This window comes from Seriola dumerili, unplaced genomic scaffold (assembly GCF_002260705.1).
Source record: "Seriola dumerili isolate Sdu_G_001 unplaced genomic scaffold, Sdu_1.0 BDQW01000108.1, whole genome shotgun sequence".
NCBI lineage: Eukaryota > Metazoa > Chordata > Actinopteri > Carangiformes > Carangidae > Seriola > Seriola dumerili.
In genome coordinates, this window is record NW_019174363.1 from 976,028 (window position 1) to 996,548 (window position 20,521).

Here is a 20,521-nt window from a genome sequence, read left to right on the forward strand (position 1 = left end):
ACTAAATTTTAATTTGCCTGCCACAGTTTATCGTATACAACCACATATAACCGGCACTTGCAACATGCGCACACACACTCTCTGATCAGCTGATTGTAATGAAGCTGCTTGTTGTGTGTAGGAGCTGCTGTGATTTAAGAGTGGAGGAGATGGACAGACAGACAGAACACATCCTTGAGTTCAGTTTCTGATCCTGCTGCTCTTTATGATGGTAAATAGAACTTCTGGAGTCAATGAGGGAGAGAGGCAGCAAAACGGGACACACTTGCTTTTTTGGTCACTTCTCTCTCTCTCTGGTTGATAGGGTAACATAATGTCCCCAGGCGTAGAACTGCTGGAACCACTGGAATGATGCTCGGCTACTTTTTTTCTCTAACTGATGAAATAAAATATCTACAGTTCAAATAATCAAGTTGATGAAAATTTTATGAGTTTTAAGATCCAGTCATCACTAAAGTGTATGTCATGTAGAGAGCTGATAAAAACAAACAAAATTGTCAAAGTTGTCATATTGACATTGAGGGTGTATTGATTGATTTCCAAACATCAATCAACATCAAGTAACACTCAAGAAAACATTCCACCTTAAAAGTGTCTGGTAGCTGTCGGTAGCCTCTGAGGTGCCCAGTGAATTAAATAGTTACATCCTGTCATCAGTTTCATCACTCACTCACTCATGATGAAACTGTTTATAAAGTAGCCGGAAATCATGGGATGGGATGGGGGGTTATTATAAAGATCAGCTTTATGTGTAATTATGACCGAGTTACAAGTTAATAGTAGTTACAAGTTTCTCATACAGCTAACCAAGGGGTGCCAGAAGAAATTCCCATCTCAAATGGATGCAGCATAAAGTCAGTCTCATACTCTATTCCACATAATGGTAACTGCACATTTAAAGAGATATAGTCTGTCATGGACAATATGCTCCTAGTCCAATGTAAGTATCAATGAAACAATCCTTTTGGCTCATCTATCCTTACTCACTAACCAATCTGCCCTGGTAATAGTTAATCAGGAATGACTTCCACCTGCTCTAATTTTTATGGTGCAACCTGTTTTTACTACATGATCATTATCTTTGAATGCAACATAGCTGGTGTAACAACAGTAACCTGTTGAACATTACAAAGGCCAGTGTTTTTAGAGATAGGGAAAGTTTTACAGCGGACATGTTGAACAAAAATATTATTCTTGCTGAAAGGAATAGTTCATTAAGCACTTGGTCAATTGGCAGAAAATTAGTCCACAATATGTTTCAAATAATCAAATCAAATTATCGTTTCACTCATTTATCAAGTAAAAATGCCAGAACAGTAGCCGCCTTGCAGCTTCTCAATTTTGCGTATTTGCTGCTGTAAACTAAACTTTCCTTGCTCTGATGCTGCTGTCTGCTGTCAACTAATGATGCAGATGGTGGCATGTGCTTTGTTTTACTAAATTTGAGTAACTGACCATTATATTCTTATTAACTGACTGTGACAGTCTCTTTATTGGCCACAAATAGGTTATGAGCGCCTTAAGGGTCCCATTTTATCTCTTATATCCAGAAATTAAAAGAAAAACTTGAAGAAACCTGAAAAATGAGAGAGACAGGATGACAATGTCCTCCTCCACAGGGCACAAGGTGTCACTGGAGGATTTAATGAATATGAAAACGATGTGAATCATATTCTATGGCCTTCACAGTCACCAATTCTAAACCCAGTTGAACACCTTTGAAAGAATTTGACTGACGTGTTAGACAGCACTCTCCACCACCATCATCTAAACACTAAGGGAATATCTTTATGAAAAATGGTTCATCCTCCAGTAGAGTCCAGACACTTGTAGAAACAAAGCCCAGGAGCACTGAAGCTGCTCTAGTGTTGCATGGTTGCCCAATACCTTCCTCAGACACTTTATATTAGTTTTTCTTTTAATTTGTCACCCGTCTGTTAATATCTTTACTGAGCAATGTAACTGTATTCACTGCAGTGGATTCTTATTTAATTTTATACTGATGACATGCAGCTATACCTTCTAATAAGGCCACAAGTTTAGTTAGCTGCATTCTCTATGGGAGTGATGATGTCAAAAAAACATGATATGTTTGTGTTTTTGACTGTTGGTCAGATAAAGCAAGCATCCATTGCTATGGGCATTTTTTTCCAACAGCATATAGACTAAATTATATAGATCAACAGAAAAAAATGTTCTATAAAATCTTATTTTTTAATTTATTTTTTAAGTCTTATTTTTAAATCTATATCTTGAAATCTTGATTCGCTAATTTGAGGACTTGTGAGATGGATAGTCCTAATATCGGAAATAATCATGCTGAAAAGGTGTCCTTGTAACATGCTAGCTCATTTTACCATCAGAAAGAGCCTTTTTCAAGGTTAAGACAAGGTTAAATGAGGGAGGACTTTGAGGTAGAGATGAGAGATGAGCTGCCAGTATCTGGACTCCGTCTTGATGCTCGACTGCACTGCTTTTCTTTGTTCTTGTGTTTGCATTACTGTCCGGACACCATCATCCCTTCTCAGACCAGAAGAGAGGCTGACATGAAAGGTAGCAAGAGATCAAAAGATGGGATGAGCAGGTGTCTACAAAGCAAGCATCTACACAGGGTACATAGAGGAGTCCTGTTACTTGCCTGCCTGTTGACTATCAGCCTCTGGCCAGTCATACAGGCAGGCATTTTTACCATAACACAAGTTCCTATTTTGCTTCTTTTTCCACTTGACTGTAAATGCCAAACGGCCCTTTTTTCTGATATTTATGTGTTAATCTACTGTTTTTCCTTTCTTCAGTAGGCTGTAAATCCAGGTTGCTTAATTTGTCATTACATGACAGCAGTGTTTGCTTGTCAATGATAGTTTGCTATAAAAAAGATAAATGTTAATAATTAAAAAAAAAATTCCTGGAGAAATTTTGAATGTGCCTGCTGCTTGGTGCATGTACTTCACTCCTCACATTTCAATCTGTACAAAGGACCTTTCAGTTTCATTCATGTCAGAGACTTATCCTGACACTGACCTCAGTCAATGCAGGTGTCCCTCAAAAAGCCTTTTGAAGCTGTCAGGACTGGCCAAAATAACCTCACACTGATGGTTTCAAACCCAAATTTGTAATTTTCAAACACATGTGCATGCTGTAACAGAAGTTCATCTGCAATAAAGCTATACCACTATATCGTCATATAGACGATAGCTTCATAAAAGACGTTATAACTTTTATGACCTACCTTATCTCTTACCTTTTTGAGACTCTTATTTTGAAAGTGTCTGTGCTTCTGTGTTTGGCTGTAGGTTTTGTATAACGGAGCCAATGATTCCCTCTTACCATGTTGAGACTTTTTTTTTTAGGGTTAATATCAAAAAAGTAAGATGTTGTTTGTGTGTGTCTGTCAATATGTGCATTGTTGTGTGTGGCAGTAGAGCTGTCTATCATAGAGCCTCCAAAAAGCTTGTGTTACCAGGTTGAGACACTTATACAGTTAATATCCATATGGTGATGATGGAGTTTGTGTGTCTTTCAATGTATGTGTGTATGTGGTGTTGGTAACTGCGTAAGCTTAACCTTCAAACAGCCCTTTGAGGTTGTCAGTACCGGCCAAAATGACCTCACAATAATGGTTTTTAACCAAAATTGTCCTCACACTTATAGAAAGACATGTACACACACGCAAAGAATCACACATCAATACGCACACACAAGTACACGCAAACACACGCAAATACACTGTGTTAATTCATCTTTGACAGTTGCTCTCATACCTGAGTTAAAAGGCTAAGAATTAATGAGTTTAATTAGCCAATCAGAATCAGCTATGCCCATTTCTGCCCAGTAACACACGCTCCTGAGTTTGTATTGCAGTCAATGGGAGAAGTGGCGGGTACTTCCATCACTTCCTCAAAAACTGTAAAACGAATGAGAATCAGAAAGAGACCAAAACTGGGTGATACAGGACAAAAAAAAAATCTTTACATTTTTGATATAAAAATTGTCAATGAAGGTTGGAAATTGTTGGATTGTGGGAGCTTGTCTGACTTTTTTTGAGGAAAATTTTCAGGGATGACAGTTAGAGTTCACAGTTAGCTTCACTTAGTCAAGTCGATTTTTATTTGTATAGCGCCAATTCACAACATAAGTTGTCTGAAGGCACTTTCCAAATAGAGCAGGTCTAGACCTTCTCTTTACAATATTATTTACAGAGACCCAACAATTCCAACCAAGAGCAGCACTAGGCGACAGTGGCAAGGAAAGACTTCCTTTTAAGAGGCAGAAACCTCGAGCAGAACCGGACTCAGGGTGGGCGGCCATCTGCCTCGACTTGTTGGGCTGGAGAGAGAGAAAGAGTGATAGAGAGCAAGAGAGAGAGTAAGAGAGAGCACAGAGGAAAAGAACAAGAACGTAAAATGAAAGCAATATTAATGATAGTGATAGTAACGGCAGTAACTGCAGTAGTAATGTAATGGCTCCTACTGATGAAGATAGAAATGACAGCTAATAACATTAATAATTATCATTATTAATTATAGTAAATTTTAGTCCGGTTAACGAGTGGAGCTGTGCCTAAAGTCAGCGGATGTGGCTGAAGATGTAGTAAATATCACAATTCTCTACAGGGAAATTACAACAACACCACACCGAGCGAATGAGAGAGAGGGAGATCGAGAGAAGCTAGTGCTAACTGCAAAGCTAAAGTAACTAGCAGATCTGAACAGCATGTAAACAACTGCTGAGTTAGTGAAAGTCGCTAAGAGGAGCAGAGAGGTCTGAGTGCTGGAGCAGAACTAGTGTAAGTTTAAATGTACAGCAGGTAGTTAGACACTGTGATGAAGAAAACAGCAACATTAACTCTATTCAGACAGAGCAGCAATAAACTCTACCAGTAACAGAAACTCAGATGGGACACCACACTGTAAAAATGTTCTCAGATAAAAGAACAAAGTAAGTCAGTTAAAATGTTTTACTGTGTTACATTTGAAAATGGCGAGAGAGAGGTAAAACACATTATAGGGTGATAATAATAATATATGATAAAACGATAAAATTATAAAACATCTTTACGTTATCAGATATATCAGTTCCCAAGTGAGAACAGAAACTAAATCAACCAATTAATTGGTAATGAATCTAATTAGCCAATAAGAATCAGCTTTGTCCATTTCTCCCTGGATACTTTGTTAATAGTGTGTGTGTGTGTGTGTGTGATGTCTGCTGCAGTTACAACTACAAACACCACACAGAGCGAGCGAGAGAGAGGGAGAGAGAGAGAAGCTAGTGCTAACTGCTACGCTAAAGTAACTAGCAGATCTGAACAGCATGTAAACAACTGCTGAGTTAGTGAAAGTCACTAAAAGGAGCAGGGAACTCCTAAGTGCTGGACCAGAAATAGTGTAAGTTTGAATGTACAGCAGGTAGTTAAACACTGTGATGAAGAAAACAGCAACTTTAACTGTGTTCAGACAGAACGGCAATAAACTCTACCAGTAACAGAACCCACTAATGATAGGACACCACACTGACGTCAGCATGTCAACATGTGAATGGCGTCATTACTATCAGTGAAAAGACATCAGTAGAATTAAATCATTGTGTAAAAATGTTCTCAGATAGTCTCTTAACGAGCTGGTTCCAACACCTATGTCTAGCTGAAAGACACAGAGCTGACCAGATCTGGGTGTGATTTTGGCTCGGCGAGCCTCTCAAATGACTGCTATTCATGAAAAAACCATAACTCCTATCAGAACCATGAGCAGACCGTGACGGGCACAAGACATTCGTGCACTGCATATCTGGCTTTGGTGTTTCTGGAGCCAAAAATGTGGACACAGGAGCGAGTTACAGAAAAATGTCACGTATGCATTTCTCGGGATATCAGCTCCTGAATTTGTATTGCAGTCAATGGGAGAGGTGGAAGGGACTCCCATCGTTTGGAGGCTAATGTTCAAATTCTCTAAGTCCCTGTGCTGAGGTAGACAAACTGTATGAAACAGTACAAATATTTCTACTATTGAGCAAGCCATGACATGTGAAGATTGAAATATGTGGCCTTGAGGACGAGTTAGACAGAATTTTTTCAGAGGAGTTCTAGAGCTTCTCCCCCTCTAGCGATGATGTCATCCACTCTAGACTTGAACATTCTGTGCAATATACACCCATTATAGACTCAAAAATGATCATCATGATACTAAAACTGATAATTCAAAAACTGTTATCATATCAAACATCAAAATTTTTAATACAAGCTTAATAGGTGAAAGGCTTGTCTACAGTTTAAAGGTTGAATGAAGTCTGTAGCTGAAAGTATGCTGAAGTACAGTAGTTAAAGTTTAGAGGCTGAAGATTTCAAGGATTTGAACATGGTCTCCATTCATTTGAATGGTAAAAAGAATTCATAAAAAGCTTAATATTTCAAAAATTATAAATAATATCAAAAAGTTGAATACTTCTGATAATCTACATAAAAACAAAGGTTTTGATAGTTGAATGGTTTCTGTAGGACAAAGTATGAGGGAGTAGTTAGAGACTGTAAAAAGGCAGAAGTAGATAATAATAAAGAATAATAGAATAACAATAGAATAGAATAATAATAAAGATGAATAACAATAATGTGAATGCTGCAGAATAATAATATATGCCTTCAATGCTATTACATTGCAGGCACATAATTACTGTCTTTGTTTTCTGATCCAGTGATGTGAAAGTGGTGTTGTATTTTACAGGGCTGTCCCCAAACAGTCGATCTCAAGAGTCCCAATCTACCAAAGCTTGATTGGTCAGTTGGTTGCAGGAAATTTTTTTTTTAACTTTTCACGAACTGGCTACACTCAGTCACTCAGTCAGTCACTCATGGACTGAAACTGTTTACACCGCTGTATCCAGATGTATTGAAACACTGTATATGTTAGAACAGAGAGTAGGAAAGAAGCAAATAAATAAAGAGCTGAAACCAGCTGACACTAGGCATAATGCAAATACCACATGAAGATATCATCCATATGCTGATCAGCATATTACATCATCTATCAATATTTAGTGACTTCCACAACAGTTTTCAACTATGTCCTCGATTTCTCAAATTGACTTTACGTGGTTCAGCCATATAGGTTTTGATTTTGATATGATTGCTGATCTTTTCACTGATTAATTTGTTTAGTCTGAAAAATCTCATTTAACAGTACAAAGTCAAATGTGCCAAAGGTTCAGTCAGCATTTTTATATATTTTTTATATATATTTTATATATTCATTTTTCCCAGAGCTCAAGTATAAATGTCCCAATTTAGGGGCTGCATACCGCCTAGCAACTTTAACAAGACAACTTTTTTTCACAAAAAGTTGTGTAATCTTCAGGCTGCCTGTCTGTGTTGTTTGCTGCCATTACCAGAACGCAATCAATCTAGGGGTAGGTTGGGCCGCACAAGATCCACCTGTTGGAGCCTTTGTTGCCCAGGAAAAGAAGAACGCATTTTTTGGCCGCATTTGAAGGAGCCTTCCAAATGGGACAGTCCAGTCGGATCTTTAGATCCAGCTTTTAAAGCATGAAGCATTGGGACACAGCTGTTGTATTCAGATTGTTTGTCTGACTAACAGTCGAGAATCCAAAGATATTCAGCTACTTTCATAAAAGACAAAAAAACAGTAAATGTTTATATTTGAAAAACTGTGATAAGTGACTTTTTTTTTTAGCATTCTTGCTTAAAAATGACTTTAAACAACTTGATCATTATTGTGACAAATGGAAAATTCAACATAAAATGGCATATTAAGGTTTTGTTTCTCCACAAGCCTGCAGAACAGTTTCAGTCCTTGTCATAGAGTCTTCAATTTGCTATTTCGTCATTTATTGTTCTGAAGGTTATATTGGAGATAGATGTCTAACATAAGTGTTCAGTTGGGCTGAGATCTGGTTTCCATCCTCATCAAACCATTCACTGACCATTGAGCTCTGTATGGAAGTATCTGCATTCATTATGTTTCTCCTCTCATTTATTGTTATTTTTCTTTTAAATATGTCGCCTGGTTGAGTTATTTGGTACACGCACAGCTGTAGTGCATTCAGAATTCTTTGACATTTTGTTATGTTGCAGCTTTACTATAAAATAAAAAAAATCCATCATCGGTCTTTACTGAATCCTGTATAATAACAAAGCGAAAACAGAATTTTAGCTATTTGAGGAAATTTATTAAAAAGGAAAAACTAAAATATCACATTGACATAAGTATTCAGACACTTTGCTGTGACCTTTGTCGTTTAGTTTAGCTCAGGTTCCTCCATTTCTCTTGATCATCTCTGAGATGTTTCTACACCTTGATGTGAGTCCACCTGTGGTAAGCTCAGGTGATTGGACAAAATGTGGAAAGACACACACTATCTTTATAAGCTCTGTATAAGGTCTCAGAGCTGACAGAAACTGGCTGCAAAGCCAGAGACAAAATTGTGTCGAGGCTCAAAAACATTTCTGCTGCATTGAAGGTTCTCAAGAAGAACTGTGGTCTCCATTATTCTGACATGAAGTGTGGAACAACCAGGACTCTTCCTTGAGCCACCCGGCCAAACTGAACAGTCAGGGAGAAGGGTCTTAGTATGAGAGATAACCAAGAACCCAAAGACCACTCTGAGTTCCACAGATCCTGTTAGGAGATGTAGAAACCTTTGCACAGACGGATGATTACTGTGAAACACTCTTGTGAGGTGCTCATCCCTTTTTCTTTCATCCCATGGATAAACATTCCCCCCCATTACCTTTATTCTGTGTCTTCATGCACACATGATTTCATATTTTCATGTTGGGATACATCTGCATATGTTTGTTGAAGGCAATCAAACTATTCTTTTTATGAAATTTCAATACAGTTAAAAGTACTTCTCTTGGTTCAGTCGACTCTACCTTGCCCCTTCTTTTTTTCTGCCAAGCTTGCCATTTCTGACAAGGATAATCTTTCCCTCAGGGATTATGAAGCTATCCTGTAGTCATCACTTTTTGTCAGCTTAGCTCATATTAGCCAGCAACCCATGGCTTAACGGTCTGAGCTTTGTAACTTATTTCAAAAGGAACATTCAAGATTTGTGCCACGGTTCAGCCATAAATCGGTTAAGCCAGCATGGTGGTCATTCACAACCCCCAGTTCCACAGTTCAAAGCCCAATCAGTGAAGATGAAGCACCCAACTGTTGCCAGAGGTGTTCCAGTAATACCTGTTTATAAGAAAATACAGGTTGAATGGAAGTATTTTGTAGCTAGCATCCTGCTGTTGCCACATACTGTGGAGGAAAATCAGGGTAGAAATACGCAGCAGTTATCGCCACATCTTGGGTAGTTGGTGGTTCTACGTAGATCTTCTCTTTTCAAGGTTAGGACATAATTCAGCTGTGAATTAATTGCACCAGTGGAGTTATCAGTAGCTTAACTGGTTTATCCATCCTTTTTAGTTTATTGATTATTATTTATTGAAGCCTGACACATGAAATAATAGTCAAAAAATTCTAATTTTTTTTAAATTGAAGTCTTCATTGGACCTTTTGACAAAATCAAAAAAAACTTTTTTATGAAATCATTTGCATATATGATATTTTTTTTGTATCATATTTGATTCGTCAGGAATTAATGGCAATTTATTGACCACAACAATGTTTATTTTAGAAACAAAATCAAATATTGCTCATTGCATTTGGAACATTTCAATTATTCTGGTTCTGTTTTTTTCAAAGTTGAAACCTTTTACAACCTTTTTATTTTCCCTTGAGGTAAGAACAAAGAACAGTAAAAAAAAAAAAAATCTGTCGTCACATACACAAAGACAGCCTTAACATTTTCAACATTTGTGGTACGTTTAATGTGAAAAATGCTACAGTATTCTGCAGTAAGCCATAAAGCTGTTCATGTAAACTTATCCTGTAAACTTACTGTAGGAACTATGCATTCAAAGAAACATTATAGAACATTTACAGACATTTATAGAACATTTAAATTGCTCCAGAAGCTATGCATACTTTCATTCATGTTGAGAAGAAAACATTACTGAACAGAATAGTACATGCCATAACGAGCCTAAAATTACTCATATCATCTTATTCATTTTGAGATATTTCAAACAGAAGAGCAATACACATGACCACTGTAGAAGTACTACCTGCATACAGTATCTGTATCAGTACCTTTTACCTTTTATTTTGCCCTGTGGTAGGCAAAAAAACAGTTTCTGTCTTTGTTCAGGCAAAGATGGACTTTACATTTCCAGCAGTAGGCATGTGAGAAGTGATTGCCTGTGCAGTGCTTGCATCTTTGTCGGGTTTCCCATGTTGGGAAATGATCAGTACCATCCTTTCTCACATCAGGAGGCACTCCAGAGTTTGGTCTTTTACGGGGAGGTGTTGCATCTGGCTCTGGAGAGGATAGTGGTCTGCCACACTTGATTCTGCCCTTTCCTGCACTGGTGAGAGAAGTGCCAACAGAAGCCTGAAACCTTCTCAAGGCCATGAGTTTCATCTGGGGCTCCAGTTTCTTCTGGTCTCTTCTGAACAGGTTCCATGCATTGATGACTGCCACTGTGACAGTGTGCCACCAAATGTACATATACCATCTTCGGGATCTGAAGCTGAATTTGTAAAGTGCAGACAGCATATCAAGGAGGTCAACACCTCCCATGAACTTGTTGTATGCTTCAACAATGGCTGGTCTGGGAACCATTATGTGTGTTTTGGATTTTCGATCCCAGCGCTTCACATTTCCTACTGGTTCGATGCCAATGAAAGAAGAAAGTAGGTTCACAGCTTTGTTGTCACACCATCTTACAATGATGTTGTTGTCCTGGTTTACTCTAAAATCCCACGATCCTCTCCCCTTTTTTTTTCAAATCTTTTTCATCCATCATGTTGCAGTCTTTTACCCTGTTCATTCGCACTGTGCCTATATAGTGGATTCCTCTTCCATTTAGGTGTTCCAATAGTGGAACTGATGTGAAATAGTTGTCAGCAAAAACCTTGTGATTTTTTCCAGTTGGAAGGGTTGATGTCATTTTTAGGACAACATCTCCAGTAACACCAACATCAGATTTCTCTTTGTCTGGATTTTCTGCACCTTGACAAACATCAAAATCATAAAGAAAGCCACTTTGTCCGGCACTTGCCCAAATCTTGAACCCCCATTTGTGAGGTTTTGCTGGCATATAGACACATAGGTGAGATTTTCCCTTGAATGGCACCATCATCTCATCAACTGCATGGCATTCTTCAGGAGGTATGCAAAGAAATTGTTCTTGTAGTTTCTGTAACCACGGCCTGAGTTTCCACAGTTTATCTTTCTTTGCATCATCAGACACACTGAAGTTGTCCTAAAGGTGAATCAGTATCAGCAATTTCAGAAATCGGTCTCGAGACATTACATCACAAACTGTGGGATGCTTTGTTTCCATCTCCCAATAGGCTCGTACATTGGGCATCTGTACTAACCCCATGTGCGTGTACATACCCAGAACCTACTCAATTTCTTTGGCATTTGTGTTTACTTACTTTCCATCTTTCTGTACACTGTACAAGTTTGTTTGATCTGCAATTTCCTGTAACATTTCATCAGTAACAAATTGTTTGAAATACATGTATGGTGTCCATTCACACCTTTCTTCCGAGGCCTCCTCAACACACTCCTCAAATTCAACAGCTGGAGGTTCATATTCTACTTTTCTCCATCTGTATTCTTTCCTTTTGTCTTTGCACTCTGCTGACTGCTTTGTTGTTGTGCTCTGTGTTGTTGTTGTTGGGCCCTCTACTTCTGCGCTAGTCTGTTTGACAGTTTCATCTCTGAAGTCTTCCTCATCACTACTTTCTGAGCTTCCTTCAGTAAGCGTTGCATTAGGAGTCCATTCCTCCTCCTCACCATCATCCTCATCCTCATCTTCACCTAACTGCTCTAGGTCACTTGAATTCCCATCCATAATCATGCTGATGACATTTTCAACAGTGTACCTTTTTGCCATCTAAAAATGAACTCAAAAATTAATTACTGTGCACTCTGACTTTCCTCTCTGAACAGGCTAAATGAGTCAATATAACATACAGATTGATAGTCTGGTGATTTTTGGTTTTAGTGAAAAAGACAATTGTTAGCAGGTGAGCCATTGCAACATCCTTGTGATTATCATGAGTCCAGATAGCATGTATAAAAATTACATATAAATATCTCAGTTTTCCCTCTAAATATGCCATGTCTTAAGATGACATTTCAATCTTTAATTGGTTTAATTAAATAATTAAAACTTTATATTTGTCATTGTTATAGGGATAATGCATTGCATCATGAAATGCCACACAATGACGACTGAGGATTTTTTTGATAAATTACCTTTGATACCTGCTGTATCATATTCTATACACACGTTTTCAACACGATTTTACCATTAAATAAGGTACGAAATATTAAGTAATTATAAGGTGTTTCAATACAGTAAATATTCATTTTGAAAAAACTGTAACAATATAAATGCTATTCTTACTGGAACTTTTTCAAAATTTGCCAAAGTGTCCCTGCCAAAACCGAACGACTCAAAACATGAAGCCAGCCATTTTGGAAATGGCGTTCAAAAGCCCGCCACTGCTTGTAGTGCACAGATAATTCACCAGAGGGCAGAAAACATGTGTCAGATTGTATACAATGGGATTTTCAGGAAAGGATTGATCATGTTGATTAGATAGAGGTCTCAGAAACTCATGTATCAAATATGATACACATGGCGTTATAGGGTTAAGAAGAAACCAGAAACCTGTAAATACTGAAGATGCTGTACAACCTGAACCTGAAAACTGAAGAGTTCAAAATTAGTGATTCACCATGGCACACAGCAAATGGTCTCTCAATCAGAAAAGGACATGTACCCACCAAACAGTGCAGAGCTAAATATACAACTCTGTCTGCCCCACTTTTTGCTTTCGATGCTGCCCAGCTCCCCAGTGTGGCACACATTGACGGACATGCAGTACACTGGGCTTTTGATTTGTGAGTCTTTCCCATTGCTAAAAAAGCCCAAAGGCTGGTTGACTGAATTAGGAGTTAGAGTGTTATCTCTCCAACAGAGGCAGAGTACAGATTGCTGCCCTCATTGGTAGTGGAGAGCACGTTTGCCTGGTGTAATAGCTGCCATAGAAACCACATCAGCCTAGTAATTGTTAAGGCAACCTCAGAAAATTAAGAGGACAACATTAAAATGCTTTCGCTTGGCTGCTTCTTGCTTCTCTCAGGCTAAATTTTTTTATTAAATGTTCATTCTCTGGTGCTGCAGTGTCACAGAAGATTGACAGCTTTGGACCATGGAGTCATTTGATGTGTTTCCAATGGAGAGAGAGAGTTAGAACAGTCAACCACATGGTTACATGTATTATGTCAAAACACCTAACCTGAACAACATTCCTTTTGCACTGTTGACCAAAAATCAAGGGTTGTCCAGTGGAGGCAGATTTTACTCCCTCATTATTTATTTATTTTTGTAACGAATCGTGACAGTGAACGGTGGCAATAGCAGACAAACGAATGGCATAGTGTGTAGGGATGGTTATTGTTAAGAATTTAACAGTACTACTACTTTTATCGATACCACTTATTGATCTGGTACTTTAACGGTACTGTTACAACAAAACAAATGAAAAACAGAATTATTTTTGCTTATTTTCTCATAGCATTGCTTAACAAATGAACAAAGAATGTGCCAATAACAATTAGATGGCTATTATTTTTCATCATTAACCCATGTCTGTATAATTTAATTTACTGTGTGTGGCTCCAGGCTGCAGCATACAGAACACACATGACACAATGACGGATGAATTACAAGCTAGTCGGTCAAAAACTGTGAACTTTACATTTTTCCATCTGTATGTAACAGAACTAACTGGATGTTTCCAGAGATTGCTTGTGTTTCTGTTCTTACATGCAAAAGTCTGAACCACACTTAAAAACATTTAGCTCTCTCTGCCATTGACACTAAGAGCAGGGTCTGTGTCTCTGTGCTGCACTGTGCTTCAGCATATGACACAAAGCTGCCCCCGCCCCTCACACACAGAGAGAGAGAGAGAGAGAGAGAGAGAGAGAGAGAGAGAGAGAGAGAGAGAGAGAGAGAAGAGAGAGAGAGATGAGAGAAGCGATGAGAGAGAGAGAGAGAGAGAGCAGCGAAGAGAGAGAGAGAGAGAGAGAGAGAGAGAGAGAGGTCTCTCCTCTGGTTTGGGAACAGTGAAAATGCATCATTCATAGACGAATGTCTTAATCAGAAAAAGAGTTGGTAAGATAGAATGCGCAAGAGAACAAGTACCGAAAGCAGAACTGATAATGCCGGAGCTTATTGATACTCTGGTCTTTAAAAATTTAGCCCCGGGGCCTGTTTAATACTGGGTTTCAGTAACCATCCCTAATAGTGGGAAGCGAGTTCATGTAGTCAACTCATTCACATCAGTTTTAATGAATTTGTTATATCACTGTACCTTGAAATGATTCATAATAAAAAGACATTTAAGTATAACACTTAGTTTACATGTTCCAAATTATTCTTAAGTATAAAACTTGATTTATATGGTTGCATTATAAGGCTACTCCATGCCTATGTGTGTCAGCCCCAAAGCTATACTATAGGCTATCCTACGCTGTAGCTAACATGGGGACCAATAAAACGTGATTGGCTGCTTGTGTTTTCTTCTACAAATTTCTGATAGTGGTGGAGATTAATGAGAAAACAATATAAAAGAGAGACTTATTTTCTTCTTGACAGTAATACACATCTACAGACAAAAACACATGTACATGCTCTAACAGAAGTTGATCTGCAATAAAGCTATACCACTATATCCCCATATAGACAATAGCTTCTAAGATCAAACTTTTAAGACCTACCTCTTACCTTTTTGAGTTTGTGTGTGTGTGTGTGTGTGTGTGTGTGTGTGTGTGTGTGTGTGTGTGTGTGTGTGTGTGTGTGTGTGTGTGTGTGTGTGTGTGTGTGTGTGTGTCTGTATNTAAGTATAAAACTTGATTTATATGGTTGCATTATAAGGCTACTCCATGCCTATGTGTGTCAGCCCCAAAGCTATACTATAGGCTATCCTACGCTGTAGCTAACATGGGGACCAATAAAACGTGATTGGCTGCTTGTGTTTTCTTCTACAAATTTCTGATAGTGGTGGAGATTAATGAGAAAACAATATAAAAGAGAGACTTATTTTCTTCTTGACAGTAATACACATCTACAGACAAAAACACATGTACATGCTCTAACAGAAGTTGATCTGCAATAAAGCTATACCACTATATCCCCATATAGACAATAGCTTCTAAGATCAAACTTTTAAGACCTACCTCTTACCTTTTTGAGTTTGTGTGTGTGTGTGTGTGTGTGTGTGTGTGTGTATCTGTATCTGTGTGTCTGTGTGTCAATGTGTGTCTGTGTGTATTGTTGTATTGTGTGGCAGTAGAGCTGTCTACCGCAGAGCCTCCAAAAAGCTTGTGTTACCAAGTTGAGACACTTATACAGTTAATATCCATATGATGTTGATGGAGTTCGTGTGTCTTCTAACCTTGAAACAGCCCTTTGTTGTGTCAGGACTGGCCAAAATGACCTCACAATAATGGTTTTTAACCAAAATTGTCCTTACACTTATAGAAAGACATGTACCCACACACAAAGAATCACACATCAACATGCACATACAAGTACACGCAAATACACCGTGTTGATTTATCTTAGAGTTGCTCTCATACCTGAGTTGAAGGCTAAGAATGAATGAGTTTTAATTAGCCAATCAGAATCAGCTTTGCCCATTTCTGCCCAGTAACACCTGTTCCTGAATTGGTATTGCAGTCATTGGGGGTGGTGGAGAGTACTCCCATCACTTCCTCAAAAACTTGAATGAGACCAAAACTGGGTGATACAGGACAAAAAAAAATCTTTACATTTTTTAAATAAAATTGTCAATGAAGGTTGGAAATTGTGGGATTTAAAAGAGCTTGTCTGACTTTTTTGAGGAAAACTTTCAGAGATGGTAGTTAGAGTGTGCAGTTAGCTCCGGTTAGCAAGTGGAGCTATGCCTAAAGACAGCAGACATCGCTGAAGATGTAGTAAATATCACAATCCTCTGCACTGAAGTTACAACCCCATCACACAGAGCGAGCGAGAGAGAGGGAGAGAGAGAGAAGCTAGTGCTAATTGTTAAGCTAAAATAACTAGCAGCTCTGAACAGCATGTAAACAACTGCTGGGTTAGTGAAAGTTGCTAAAAGGAGTGGAGAGGTCTGAGTGCTGGAGTAGAACTAGCGTAAGTTTAAATGTACAGCAGGTAGTTAGACACTGTGATGAAGAAAACAGCAACTTTAACTGTGTTGAGACAGAGCAGCAATAAACTCAACCAGTAACAGAAACCGACTGGAGATGGGACACCACACTGACGTCAGCACATCAGCACATGAACAGCGTCACTACTATTAGTGAAAAGACATCAGTAGAAGAAAATCACTGTGTAAAAACAAAGTAAGTCAGTTAAAAAGTTTCTGAGTAAACGTGTTACTGCGTTGCATTTGAAAATGGGGAAGGAGGGGGTAAAACATTATTTATTTATATTAAAACTATAAAATTAAAGAACATCTTTAGGTTACCAGATATATCAGTTTCCAGGTGACAACAGCAATGAAATCAACCAGTTAATTGCAGTTAGGCACTTTGGAGCCTGAGCATACACCTGTGTCTAGCTGGAAGACACAGAGCTGGGTTTGATTTGTGTTTGGTGAGCCTCTCAAATGACTGCTTTTTGTGAAAAAATGGTAACTCCTATCAGAACCATGAGCAGACCATGACAGGTACAAGACCTTTGTGCACTGCATATGTGGCTTTACTGTTTCTAGAGCCAGAAAATGTGGATAAAGGAGCGAGAAACAAAATAATGTCACTTCTGCATTTCTTGGAAAATCTGCTCCTGAATTTGTATTGCAGTTGATGGGAAAGGTGGCTGGTACTCTCATCTCGTTGAGGCTCATGTTCAAATTCTGTAAGTCTCTGTGCTGATGTAGACACATTGTATGAAACTGGACAAATTTGTCCACTAATGAGGAAGCAGTGATGTGTGAATATTGAAATATGTGGCCGTGAGGACGAGTTTAACAGAATTTTTTCAGAGGAGTTCTAGAGCTTCTCCCTTTCTAGCGATGATGTCATCCACCCTAGCATTCCGCGCAACACACACCCATTATAAAGTCTGATATGGTCTAAAAATGATACGAAACATAAACTGCGGTTTTGTGTAAATACCGATTCAACCCAAAAGAATCCAAGTCTGAGCTGTTGACGTTTCAACCATTTCTCTACGTTGAAGTATGACGCAGCAGTAGAGTTCAAGTTGGTAGTTTTGAAGACATGTCCCTATTCATTCTCTATGGGAATTTTTTCGCTACATTGATATATATTGTCGAGGTTTTCCCAAAGCTGTGGGACTAGTTATGTCCTGAAATCTCGATACGGAAGAGGAATAAGATGAATAAGTACAGTGTTTCCTCTACATTTATTTAGCAGTGGCGGGCTGCGGGCCACCACGCCTTCAAATTTCTTTTTTTTTTTCCTTTTTTTTTTTATAGTCGCAAAATGCACCACCGCCACATCTCTCCACCCTCACAGCACAGCCTGTGTGATGATGAGCGCAACAGCGGGGGGAGGGGAGGAGAGGAGAGGGGAGGGAGAGAGGGAGTGGGGTGGTTGGGGGATCCCCGAGAGCGCGGCCTTGAAAGTGACATCACGTCAGGCACCAGGTCAGAGTCAGAGAAGTGTAGTCGTGAGGAATAAGGCAGCAAATTACCGGAGAAAAGGTAGACTTATTAGCCAACTCAGTGACGCTAACTTGGGTTAACTAATTGATAGCATTAAGCTAATATCTACACGTCATTATGTATTAACTGCTGACTGCATTTTCAGATGAGCTTGTTCAGATACTTCTCTAAGAAGAGAAAGACAACAGATGAAGAAGACGCTAGTCAGGTAGCCTATCATAAGCCTTTTACTGACTCGTAAATGATGATGGTTAGGTAAAAAATTGTATTTTAATGTTCACACTTTTAATCAGATGTGATGTGAGTGTAAACTATATAACACTGAAAATTAAGTGCTCTGAGCCTGGGTGCAAACTTTGCCACTGACTCTACAGCCCCATCTAGCTGATCTTTATATGTTTATTTATTATTTTAATTTATTTAATGTTATTGTTTTATTTATTTTTTACTTTTTACATTTTTCAATCTGGTTAGAGTTGAAGTAACATTTATCTTTCACAAACCAAAGGTATTTATTTTTCTTGATATTGATTATAGTGGGCTGAGATATATATTTGTAAAAGTTCAATGGTAGCGATAAAAGCCATTTTCAACTGGCCAGCCAATAAATAGGTTTTGAAAGTAAAATCTGCTGTCAAACTGCTCATTTGGTCATTTGTGTATGCCTGCCCCCACCGACCCGCCACCCCCCCCCCCCCCCCCCCCCCCACCACCACCACCACCACCGAGGCATGCCCCCCACTGCTGAAAAAAATCCTAGAGGAAACACTGAAGTATGCAGAATAATAATATATGCCTTCAATACTATTGCATTGCAGGCACATAATCATAAGAAATTTTTTGCAAGTAGACTGGTTTATGTTTATTGGACTGAAAAGGCTTTTCAAAAGTGCAGAGCTGAGCAGGGCAGCACAGATCAGTACATATCAGTTAGTCTGTATTTATACATTAAAATCTGAGAAGCTGACCTTTGTTACATGTTCTTTATTTTAAAAAATAGAATTACTTATATATGTATATTACAATTAATGCTACTTTGTATCTGCAGTTAGGACCTTTTTCCTCTGCCAGGAGCTTTGCTTGTCAGTATTTCTATTTGCATCTAGTCTTTCCACCCTTGCCATGAAATTGGTTGTTGCACATCTTTCATTCATTTGTTTGTTTTTGATTCCAAACTGTGGTGCACTACTTCAGCCACATCTGCCTTGGCTTCCTCCTCATCGGAACAGAACTATGGCTTGGATGCCCTGAAAATTACATGAAAATTAACTTTACAGTCAGTACAAAATAATTAATCAATTTAAAACTCCTCTACCCTTAAAAGAAAAAAATTAGATTTTCAGGTTTTCAGGGGATCTTAGCTGTCAATTAAGGGATCCAAGACCCCCCTTATTTTGGACACTGGCTGCATGGTTGTATTCTTTCAAATCAGCCCCTCTGGCCACTAAAACAGCTCATTGGCGTTCAAAGGTGCTCATCTGCTTCTTGGAGGGTAGTGACAAATCGTGATGTTCACATTACTGCTCTATATCAGAGGCAGTGACATGGAAAATAGGATGACTGGTGTTATCTTTAATCAACAATGTAACTGATATTGCCACACTGGCGATGCCTTTCTGTGTTTCCAGGGTGTTATGGTGTGGACGGTGAAAGTGACTCGATCATGAGCTCAGCCTCGGAGAATTCGACAGAGCCTTGGTTCTGTGATGCCTGTAAGAATGGAGTGACTCCCAGCTGTGAGCTCTGCCCCAACCAGGATGGCATCTTCAAAGAGACCGACGCTGGGAGGTGGGATACAGTAGCACTCTGACCCAGTGGTCAGTTGATATTTACGAGGGCAGCGAGTGGAACATGTTCAGAAACAAATATCACCTAATAACCTTAGCTGGTCGAAATTCTGCTGGCAGCCAAAGGCTATCTAAATTGTGCATATATTCAGTGCTGGGGAGAAAAGGAAGTTGGAGAGAGAGAGAGAGAACTAGCAGAGGAATGAGAGAGGGGGATGGAGGGAAGAGAAGAGATAGAGGAAGAAAAGGAGTGAGAGAAAAGAGTGTGTTATGTGAAGCGTGGAGACTTCAGCCACGTTATCGCTGATAGTGCTCCTCAGCCAGGCTGCACCCGAATTTACTACTTCACTAGAGCATGAAAAACACAGCAAATTAAACTGTGAAGCGGTTGCTTGCCAGAGATGGATATCTTTATATTGGACTTCGGATTCTCTTCCTTAAAGTCCGCATTTGAAATTGTGTCACAGCAAACTGTAGTCAAGAGTCTGGGGCTACATAAATCTATGAATCCATTTCTTTTTGAAGTGTCTGAGCAAGTCACTGCAGCCAATTTCATGATATTTAGTTTCTTTTGTTTGCAGTAATTCACTACACTGAATGCAAACGTAACCATAGTCGTCGATTTTGATCAATTTAGTGACGTTTCTTGAAATCAGCATGCAGAAGTCAATACATTTTAAATGTCACCTTTTAAAAACTACTTTTAATCTTGAAACATTTTCAGGTCATGATTTTCATACTAATGTGTTGTAGTTTGTGCTGTTCCTCTTCAACAAACCGGTTTATCAGCCAATTAGATTTTCTCCATCTTCATTTTCAGATGGGTGCATGTGGTTTGTGCACTTTATGTTCCTGGAGTAGCATTTGGAGACATCGATAAACTACGACCAGTGACGCTCACAGAAATGAATTATTCAAAATACGGGGCCAAGGCAAGTACTCTTTTCACATACTGAT

The 20,521-nt window shown here is 38.8% G+C and overlaps 1 protein-coding gene across 2 annotated transcripts in view; it reads left to right on the top strand.

Moving 5' to 3' along the window:
• phf14 (PHD finger protein 14) overlaps positions 1-20,521 on the top strand; it is a 94,047-nt gene that overhangs the window by 20,425 nt on the left and 53,101 nt on the right. For both annotated transcript variants that reach the window (XM_022746642.1, XM_022746643.1), the window contains exons 5-6: positions 19,406-19,565; positions 20,385-20,496. In XM_022746642.1, the coding sequence (XP_022602363.1) occupies positions 19,406-19,565; positions 20,385-20,496 (272 nt within the window). The remainder of the gene's footprint in view (positions 1-19,405; positions 19,566-20,384; positions 20,497-20,521) is intronic.